Source organism: Oncorhynchus nerka, linkage group LG19 (genome assembly GCF_034236695.1).
Source record: "Oncorhynchus nerka isolate Pitt River linkage group LG19, Oner_Uvic_2.0, whole genome shotgun sequence".
In the NCBI taxonomy this organism is placed as follows: Eukaryota; Metazoa; Chordata; class Actinopteri; order Salmoniformes; family Salmonidae; genus Oncorhynchus; species Oncorhynchus nerka.
Genome location: NC_088414.1, coordinates 35,376,313 through 35,387,700, shown reverse-complemented (window position 1 = coordinate 35,387,700; position 11,388 = coordinate 35,376,313). Strand labels below are relative to the sequence as shown.

Here is an 11,388-nt window from a genome sequence, read left to right as displayed (position 1 = left end):
ACAGTTAAATACAGTATTCCGTAACCCCACAGTTAAATACAGTATACCCTATAACCCCACAGTTAAATACAGTATACCCTATAACCCCACAGTTAAATACAGTATACCCTATAACCCCACAGTTAAATACAGTATACCCTAACCCCACAGTTAAATACAGTATACCCTAACCCCACTCAGTTAAATACAGTATACCCTATAACCCCACAGTTAAATACAGTATACCCTATAACCCCACAGTTAAATACAGTATACCCTAACCCCACAGTTAAATACAGTATACCCTAACCCCACACAGTTAAATACAGATACCCTAAATCGATAGTTAAATACAGTATACCCTAACCCCACAGTTAAATACAGTATTTCCCTAACCCCACAGTTAAATACAGTATACCCAGAACCCCACAGTTAAATACAGTATACCCTATAACCCCACAGTTAAATACAGTATACCCTAAACCCCAACAGTTAAATAGTTCCTGTATGTTTCCAACCACCATGTCTCGTTAAATACAGGCATACCCTATACCCCACAGTTAAATACAGTATACCCTATAACCCCACAGTTAAATACAGTATACCCTATAACCCCACAGTTAAATACAGTATACCCTCTGGAATGCTACCCTTGCTCGGATTTCCAACAGTTAAATACAGACCTAACCCCCAAGTTAAATACAGTATACCCTAACCCCACAGTTAAATACAGTACAGTATACCCTAACCCCACAGTTAAATACAGTATACCCTAACCCCACAGTTAAATACAGTTCTACCCTAACCCCACAGTTAAATACAGTATACCCTATAACCCCACAGTTAAATAAGATGACCTGGGGTACTAATGTAAGATATAACACAGTTAAATAAAAGCATAGTTTCCTATAACCCCACAGTTAAATACAGTATACCCTATAACCCCACAGTTAAATACAGTATACCCTAACCCCACAGTTAAATACAGTATACCCTATAACCCCACAGTTAAATACAGTATACCCTAACCCCACAGTTAAATACAGTATACCCTATAACCCCACAGTTAAATACAGTATACCCTAACCCCACAGTTAAATACAGTATACCCTAACCCCACAGTTAAATACAGTATACCCTAACCCCACAGTTAAATACAGTATACCCTAACCCCACAGTTAAATACAGTATACCCTAACCCCACAGTTAAATACAGTATACCCTAACCCCACAGTTAAATACAGTATACCCTATAACCCCACAGTTAAATACAGTATACCCTAACCCCACAGTTAAATACAGTATACCCTAACCCCACTCAGTTAAATACAGTATACCCTATAACCCCACAGTTAAATACAGTATACCCTAACCCCACAGTTAAATACAGTATACCCTATAACCCCACAGTTAAATACAGTATACCCTAACCCCACAGTTAAATACAGTATACCCTAACCCCACAGTTAAATACAGTATACCCTAGTTAAATACAGTATACCCTATAACCCCACAGTTAAATACAGTATACCCTAACCCCACAGTTAAATACAGTATACCCTAACCCCACAGTTAAATACAGTATACCCTAACCCCACAGTTAAATACAGTATACCCTAACCCCACAGTTAAATACAGTATACCCTAACCCCACAGTTAAATACAGTATACCCTATAATGCCACAGTTAAATACAGTATACCCTAACCCCACAGTTAAATACAGTATACCCTATAACCCCACAGTTAAATACAGTATACCCTAACCCCACAGTTAAATACAGTATACCCTATAACCCCACAGTTAAATACAGTATACCCTAACCCCACAGTTAAATACAGTATACCCTAACCCCACAGTTAAATACAGTATACCCTATAACCCCACAGTTAAATACAGTATACCCTAACCCCACAGTTAAATACAGTATGCCCTATAACCCCACAGTTAAATACAGTATACCCTAACCCCACAGTTAAATACAGTATACCCTATAACCCCACAGTTAAATACAGTATACCCTAACCCCACAGTTAAATACAGTATACCCTATAACCCCACAGTTAAATACAGTATACCTTAACCCCACAGTTAAATACAGTATACCCTAACCCCACAGTTAAATACAGTATACCCTATAACCCCACAGTTAAATACAATTTACCCTAACCCCACAGTTAAATACAGTATACCCTAACCCCACAGTTAAATACAGTATACCCTAACCCCACAGTTAAATACAGTATACCCTAACCCCACAGTTAAATACAGTATACCCTAACCCCACAGTTAAATACAGTATACCCTATAACCCCACGTCCTTCTCGCAATCTCAGTTTCCTTCAAAACGTTGAATAGGGAAGTTATTTTTACTGTGTTGAGAATCAAAGGCAGAGTCTGTGGGCCCCACTTCAACCCCACTGCTCTCTGTCTCTTCCTCACGTCCCTTTTCCTGGCATTTTATTCTCCTCGCTGAGAAGGACAAACGTCAAATGCAATAATGCATCCGGCAGAGAGTTGAGGATCACTCAAGTGTCCATATTGTCCATATACTACATATGGACATCGCTGCTTCACACACTGACTCTATCTATGTGACTGGTCCATCCAGTACTTTAGACAGTACCCGGCCCACCTTGGTATAGGCTCCATGATGATAACCATGCATTATAATGACAGGAGGAGATAGACACAAGGTTCTGTGTAAAGGTAAAATGCCTGCATACATTCATACTCTGTCTTCCTCCAGTGGCCATGTCTCTGTTGCACAATCAACACCCAAACTGACGACCAAATTCTAGCGTCTTTATTAAAACGTCTCCAGTTAACCACCTTCAGTTAAACAGACACCATTTTGGACCGGGCCTGACAACAGCCAATAAGACTGAATGTACAGGAGGAATTCAGGGTGTATCTGGCCTGTGTCTGACCCCACAGAGACCACAAAGAGCTTCTGTAACCTGCCCAGGGTAACAGGCTGGGACTCCGCCCCAGATCATCCCAGCCAGGTTAACGATTAGACGCAAGAATGGCCCCTCCAAGTCTGATGTGAAGAGAAAGGGAGGATGGATGGCTCCAGTCCGATGTGCCTGACTGCCCTACGCTCATCTGGCAGGGCTGACACTGAGAGCCAGGGGTCCTCTATATCTCAGGAGCTCTATTAAAGGCAAACAAGAAGATATCTGTTTGTCCACCCCTGGAAAAAGCCGCTCCCCTTTCATCCGCAGGCTCCCATTTCCGTGGGTCGTGACTTTACTCAAACATCAATTACTGTTACGTGTCCTGTTTGATCTCACTGGCTCGTCTTTAATGTCAAATCGGGAGGGGGAAATGTGTAAAGACAATGCAATGATTGTGTGTGTGTTGTTTCTCTGTCTTGCTGTTTTATGTTCTCAATGTGGTCTGTTAGACAGTGGATGTTGATTGCCTCTCTCTCATGTCAGTCAGAGCTTCTATAATCTTGCCTGTGGTCAGTGTTTGGGGTAACGCGTTAGTAGTGTTACGTAATCAGATTACTTTTATGAGCAACGGAGTTTAAGTAACACTTTATATAATCAGATTACTTTTATAAGCAACGGAGTTAAAGTAACGCTTTATATAATCAGATTACTTTTATAAGTAACGGATTGGGTAATATTATTATAGTTAATTTGTCAACTAACACTTCTGATCTCGGCTTGTCCCAGTTCTCGAGCGAACGGAGAAAGGCTGTTTGGAGACAGCTGCTGTCCATAGTAATGTATAGAGGGCACATGACTTTTTCATGAAAGTAACACAAAGTAATATAACACGTTACTTTTGTGAAACGTAACAAGTCTAGGTCCAAAAGGCATCTTAACAGCTTCTACCTCCAAGCCATAAGACAGCTGAACAGCTTCTACCTCCAAGCCATAAGACAGCTGAACAGCTTCTACCTCCAAGCCATAAGACAGCTGAACAGCTTCTACCTCCAAGCCATAAGACAGCTGAACAGCTTCTACCTCCAAGCCATAAGACAGCTGAACAGCTTCTACCTCCAAGCCATAAGACAGCTGAACAGCTTCTACCTCCAAGCCATAAGACAGCTGAACAGCTTCTACCTCCAAGCCATAAGACAGCTGAACAGCTTCTACCTCCAAGCCATAAGACAGCTGAACAGCTTCTACCTCCAAGCCATAAGACAGCTGAACAGCTTCTACCTCCAAGCCATAAGACAGCTGAACAGCTTCTACCTCCAAGCCATAAGACAGCTGAACAGCTTCTACCTCCAAGCCATAAGACAGCTGAACAGCTTCTACCTCCAAGCCATAAGACAGCTGAACAGCTTCTACCTCCAAGCCCATAAGACAGCTGAACAGCTTCTACCTCCAAGCCATAAGACAGCTGAACAGCTTCTACCTCCAAGCCATAAGACAGCTGAACAGCTTCTACCTCCAAGCCATAAGACAGCTGAACAGCTTCTACCTCCAAGCCATAAGACAGCTGAACAGCTTCTACCTCCAAGCCATAAGACAGCTGAACAGCTTCTACCTCCAAGCCATAAGACAGCTGAACAGCTTCTACCTCCAAGCCATAAGACAGCTGAACAGCTTCTACCTCCAAGCCATAAGACAGCTGAACAGCTTCTACCTCCAAGCCATAAGACAGCTGAACAGCTTCTACCTCCAAGCCATAAGACAGCTGAACAGCATGGCTACCCGGTGTACTTACATTGTCCCTCCTTTTTGTTGTTGCTGCTGCTACTCTGTTATTATCTATGCATAGTCACTTAATAACTCTCTACATGGAGATATTACCTCAATTACCTTGACTAACCTGTACCCCCACACATTGACTCTGTACCGGTACCCCCTGTATATAGCCTCGTTAGTGTTATTTTAATTTTATTTTGTAAATATTTTTCTTAACTATTTTTCTTAAAAAACGCACTGTTGCATTCGGTGTGTTTGAATATGGAAAATATTACTGTTTCATGTAACTAATCCCAACACTGTAGTATATCATGAGAAACTCTGAAACACTTTTTCACCTGTAAACACTGTCATCTCTGAAACACTGTCATCTCTGGAACACTGTCATCTCTGGAACACTGTCATCTCTGGAACACTGTCATCTCTGGAACACTGTCATCTCTGGAACACTGTCATCTCTGGGACACTGTCATCTCTAGAACACTGTCATCTCTGGAACACTGTCATCTCTAGAACACTGTCATCTCTGAAACACTGTCATCTCTAGAACACTGTCATCTCTGGAACACTGTCATCTCTAGAACACTGTCATCTCTGAAACACTGTCATCTCTAGAACACTGTCATCTCTGGAACACTGTCATCTCTGGAACACTGTCATCTCTAGAACACTGTCATCTCTGAAACACTGTCATCTCTGGAACACTGTCATCTCTAGAACACTGTCATCTCTGGAACACTGTCATCTCTGGAACACTGTCATCTCTAGAACACTGTCATCTCTGGAACACTGTCATCTCTGGAACACTGTCATCTCTGGAACACTGTCATCTCTAGAACACTGTCATCTCTGGAACACTGTCATCTCTAGAACACTGTCATCTCTGAAACACTGTCATCTCTGGAACACTGTCATCTCTAGAACACTGTCATCTCTGAAACACTGTCATCTCTGGAACACTGTCATCTCTAGAACACTGTCATCTCTGGAACACTGTCATCTCTGGAACACTGTCATCTCTGGAACACTGTCATCTCTGGAACACTGTCATCTCTGGAACACTGTCATCTCTGAAACACTGTCATCTCTGGAACACTGTCATCTCTGGAACACTGTCATCTCTGGAACACTGTCATCTCTGGAACACTGTCATCTCTGGAACACTGTCATCTCTAGAACACTGTCATCTCTGGAACACTGTCATCTCTAGAACACTGTCATCTCTGAAACACTGTCATCTCTGGAACACTGTCATCTCTAGAACACTGTCATCTCTGAAACACTGTCATCTCTGGAACACTGTCATCTCTAGAACACTGTCATCTCTGGAACACTGTCATCTCTGGAACACTGTCATCTCTAGAACACTGTCATCTCTGGAACACTGTCATCTCTGGAACACTGTCATCTCTAGAACACTGTCATCTCTGGAACACTGTCATCTCTAGAACACTGTCATCTCTGGAACACTGTCATCTCTGGAACACTGTCATCTCTGGAACACTGTCATCTCTGAAACACTGTCATCTCCGAAACACTGTCATCTCCGGAACACTGTCATCTCTGGAACACTGTCATCTCTGGAACACTGTCACCCTCTCAGAAAGAGCTTTCCCTTCGCACTGACTGACCCTAAACAGGCTATGTTTCCACCATAGGACTCCTCACAGGCCAGAGAAGAACACTCTCTCTTACTCTCCCTTTAAGAGATGGAGAAAGTTTCAGTGTCCCAATATGTAAATGAACCTGTCCTCATTGAAAGTTAGCTGACAGTGAGCATAAACAGTGATGAAAGATCACAGAGACACTGACAAGAGATTTTAGTTAATTTACAGTGAGGACCAATAAGATAAGATATGTGTTCTTTTCATTACATCTGCTTTCTGACAGAACAAGCAGAGTGTTGTAGCCTAGCTACCGTAGCCTAGCTACCATAGTTTGGCTTGCAAACTCATCATGTTCATGTACTTAATCCAGGGGCGCAACTTTGGTTTTAGAAGTGTGGGGGGACATTTTTTATCCAGTTGGATAAACACTCAAAACAGTCTATTGGACCGCTCGGAGGCGCCCGCATGGCCCTAAAGCACACCATTACTTTGTTTTGTATCACATTCCAATGATAAAACTGTGGGGGGGGGCGAAAATTGAATTTCAGAATGTGGGGGGACATGTCACCCCTGTCCCCAGTGAAAGTTACGCCCCTGAAATAATCTATATGAATATTACTGCTAAGTTTACATACGTACATTTAAGAAGGGATTTTAAATGAACGTAGCATAAAATTGGAATTTGCAGTTTCGTATAAATCAACTTAATATATGCTAACCAGTAATCCTCGGTGACTATAGTAGGCTAGAAGCATTACAAGATCATATGATCAGATATGGGAATGTTTCCTAGCTCTCCCAAACCTTCTGGATCTGTCATCTCTATACAGTCATATGCGTCAGGAGAAATTTCAAGCATGCATGTATTTTCTCCCAAGCGCATTCTCAAATCCCACCAAAAATAAAGCTGGCTGTACGGATGTTTATGCCAAGCTTTTAGGGCATTAGCAGGGTTGACGTGGTGCTCCCTCCATGCTACTGCAGCTGTTTCTCCCCCCCCCCCTCTCCCGGCCACACGTCCACAGCTAATTCAGAGGTTTGAGTTTCCTCTTCAAGCTGCTGCAGCTGTGCCTCTGACAAGTCTGTGGGATTAGGCAACAAAATGAACTCATAATCAAATGAATCAATCATCATGACATTTGGTTTAAATATAGCTATTGAAAACATTTTGCCTGTTTCCTCAGGCAGGCTTAGAAGAGAGGGGCCCGGGATGCATAAAAATAGGAGGCTTGTTTTTTTTATATAAATGTAAGAACGGAGATTCATTTGTCTTAACCCCGCTCCCCTTCCCTCTCCTCTTCCACTCTATCTGTGCCTGTCTATATTTCTTTCAACTTAGAATGATTTGCTGGTTTATTTGGCTTTACTGTGTGTAATGGAATTGATAAACATTGGCCGATGAGAGCGACACGGTTCATTTTCCTCCTTTGGTGTTTTATCGAGTAGTGATCAGACTCTCTTCCCTCCACAGGAGTGACTGAAGTGTTCATGTTCACAGAAACAAAATTAAATGATCAATTAATGAACATATTTTTTTTCGGTCTTTTTTTCTTGACACACCAGGCGATTCCAGTAACGAATTAGATCAAGGTGACACATAGTGTGTGAACCTGGGAGAAAAGAAAAAAAGGTGTATCTTTTTTTGTCCTGATTTGTAAAGAAATTTAGCAAAGCAAGGAGGCAAGGCATCGTCATTTAATGAATGACTTAATGTGTCCTTCCGTCATCTAATTGAATTCATTATGGGCCTAATTGGACAGAGTGATGATGGCTTCCAGGGCTGTGGAGCCCTTGATGAGCTGAAGGTAGCTGGGTTTCTTAGAGAGTCTGGAAAAGAGGGCTCTCCAGGGACGGACAGGGAGGGACCCTCCCTACCACCACCACCAGGGACCCTCCCTACCACCACCACCAGGGACCCTCCCTACCACCACCACCAGGGACCCTCCCTACCACCACCACCAAGGACCCTCCCTACCACCACCACCAGGGACCCTCCCTACCACCACCACCAGGGACCTTCCCTACCACCACCACCAAGGACCCTCCCTACCACCACCACCAGGGACCCTCCCTACCACCACCACCAGGGACCCTCCCTACCACCACCACCAGGGACCCTCCCTACCACCACCACCAAGGACCCTCCCTACCACCACCACCAGGGACCCTCCCTACCACCACCACCAGGACCCTCCCTACCACCACCACCAAGGACCCTCCCTACCACCACCACCAGGGACCCTCCCTACCACCACCACCAGGACCCTCCCTACCACCACCACCAGGACCCTCCCTACCACCACCACCAGGGACCCTCCCTACCACCACCACCAAGGACCCTCCCTACCACCACCACCAGGGACCCTCCCTACCACCACCACCAGGACCCTCCCTACCACCACCACCAGGACCCTCCCTACCACCACCACCAGGACCCTCCCTACCACCACCACCAGGACCCTCCCTACCACCACCACCAGGACCCTCCCTACCACCACCACCAGAACCCTCCCTACCACCACCACCAGGACCCTCCCTACCACCACCACCAAGGACCCTCCCTACCACCACCACCAGGACCCTCCCTCCACCACCACCACCACCACCACCAGGGACCCTCCCTACCACCACCACCAGGGACCCTCCCTACCACCACCACCAAGGACCCTCCCTACCACCACCACCAGGACCCTCCCTACCACCACCACCAGGACCCTCCCTACCACCACCACCAGGACCCTCCCTACCACCACCACCAGGACCCTCCCTACCACCACCACCAGGACCCTCCCTACCACCACCACCAGGACCCTCCCTACCACCATCACCAGGACCCTCCCTACCACCACCACCAGGGACCCTCCCTACCACCACCACCAGGGACCCTCCCTACCACCACCACCAGGGACCCTCCCTATCACCACCACCAGGGACCCTCCCTACCACCACCACCAGGACCCTCCCTACCACCACCACCAGGGAGCCTTCCTACCACCACCACCAGGGAGCCTTCCTACCACCACCACCAGGGAGCCTTCCTACCACCACCACCAGGGACCCTCCCTACCACCACCAGGGAGCCTCCCTACCACCACCACCAGGGACCCTCCCTACCACCACCACCAGGGACCCTCCCTACCACCACCACCAGGGAGCCTTCCTACCACCACCACCAGTGACCCTCCCTACCACCACCACCAGGGACCCTCCCTACCACCACCACCAGTGACACTCCCTACCACCACCACCAGGGACCCTCCCTACCACCACCACCAGTGACCCTCCCTACCACCACCACCAGTGGCCCATCTCCCCTCAGCTCAGCTCAGCTCAGCTTGGGTGGGTGGGGTCAGGGGAGGCCTGGGGCCAGCTAGAGCCTCATTCTGGCTCCTCTATAGAAATATCTCTGAAGACCAAAGTACACATGCTTAGACTGAGAGGAACTGAAATGAAAAAAGCATGACACATCATCCAAGTTGTGTTCTACTCCAAATAGCTTTAGATGTCTTTATTACAGGGCTATGAACATCTGTCCAGCTCAGTAGCTGCAGCTTCTCAGCTTATTTCTTTGTAGGGCATATAGATATCTAAGCTTTATCAAAATGCAAATAAGCTTGTGTGTTGTCTTTAGATGTGTGTATTTTTCCTTGCTGTGTATGCTTGTGATTTGTGTACAGTATTTATGTGTTGTCCTGCAGGGCTGACGGCTGCAGCGATGGCCGAGGCTATGAAGCTGCAGAAGATGAAGCTGATGGCCATGAACAACCTGCACGGAGCCGGCAGCCAGAACGGTACCGAGTCGGAGAACGACGAGCTCAACTCCAACACAGGTTAGACATCCATACTTGATTGTTTATCACAGCTAACTACTGAGGCACAGTGAACAGGAAAGTATAACAGTATACATCAAAAATACCCTTAAAATAAAGATAATTCACATAATTATTATGACTGCCAACTTACATGAAAATATTGATTTCAAAGCCCCCAAATCATGACAGATGTGTCTGTTCAAATCTACAGCCAGTATTTAACAGCCCACGCATGTGTCTACTAGCTAGGAGGAGAGGTGGCTAGAAACTGCAGAACGTTTTGTCTCCTTGTAAATGTGGCTCTGTCCATGTCTCTCTCTGTCCATGTCTCTCTGACCGTGTCTCTCTGTCCCTGTCTTTCTGTCCATGTCTCTCTGTCCGTGTCTCTCTGTCCATGTCTCTCTGTCCATGTCTCTCTGTCCCTGTCTCTCTGTCCGTGTCTCTCTGTCCGTGTCTCTCTGTCCATGTCTCTCTGTCTGTGTCTCTCTGTCCGTGTCTCTCTGTCCATGTCTCTCTGCCCGTGTCTCTCTATCTGTGTCTCTCTGTCCATGTCTCTCTGTCCATGTCTCTCTGTCCGTGTCTCTCTGTCCGTGTCTCTCTGTCCGTGTCTCTCTGTCCGTGTCTCTCTGTCCATGTATCTCTGTCCATGTCTCTCTGTCCATGTCTCTCTGTCAATGTCTCTCTGTCCATGTCTCTCTGTCCATGTCTCTCTGTCCATGTCTCTCTGTCCATGTCTCTCTGTCCATGTCTCTCTGTCCATGTCTCTCTGTCCATGTATCTCTGTCCATGTATCTCTGTCCATGTCTCTCTGTCCATGTCTCTCTGTCCATGTCTCTCTGTCCATGTATCTCTGTCCATGTCTCTCTGTCCATGTCTCTCTGTCCATGTCTCTCTGTCCATGTCTCTCTGTCCGTGGTTGCTCAGCTCCACTACGGGTAATTGATTCTGGCCCACGCATTGCTTTCTCTTTAGCCTTATTTTATTGAGCCTTAGGACGTCCTTAATGTCTGCGAGCTGACTGTGAATTTAGATGGAGGTGATGGCAGTGACTAACAGTACGTGTGGCAGTGGGCTGGTTAACAGAGGCGCCACCACAGACACAGAGAGCCTTCTCTATACCACCCAGAGCCACGCAGACCGAGAGAGCCTTCTCTATACCACCCAGAGCCACACAGACACAGAGAGCCTTCTCTATACAGCCCAGAGCCACACAGACACAGAGAGTCTTCTCTATACCACCCAGAGCCACGCAGACACAGAGAGCCTTCTCTATACCACCCAGAGCCACGCAGACACAGAGAGTCTTCTCTATACCACCCAG

The 11,388-nt window shown here is 46.2% G+C and overlaps 1 protein-coding gene across 8 annotated transcripts in view; it reads left to right on the top strand.

Annotated features, from left to right (window-relative positions):
- LOC115115796 (dachshund homolog 2-like) overlaps positions 1-11,388 on the top strand; it is a 324,950-nt gene that overhangs the window by 160,538 nt on the left and 153,024 nt on the right. For 4 of the 8 annotated variants that reach the window (XM_065004911.1, XM_065004909.1, XM_065004908.1 and 1 more), the window contains exon 3: positions 9,954-10,085. In XM_065004911.1, coding sequence (XP_064860983.1) covers positions 9,954-10,085 — 132 coding nt within the window. Of the gene's footprint in view, positions 1-9,932; positions 10,086-11,388 lie in introns of all 8 variants that reach the window. The other 4 variants (XM_065004910.1, XM_065004907.1, XM_065004905.1 and 1 more) reach the window with 1 other exon arrangement.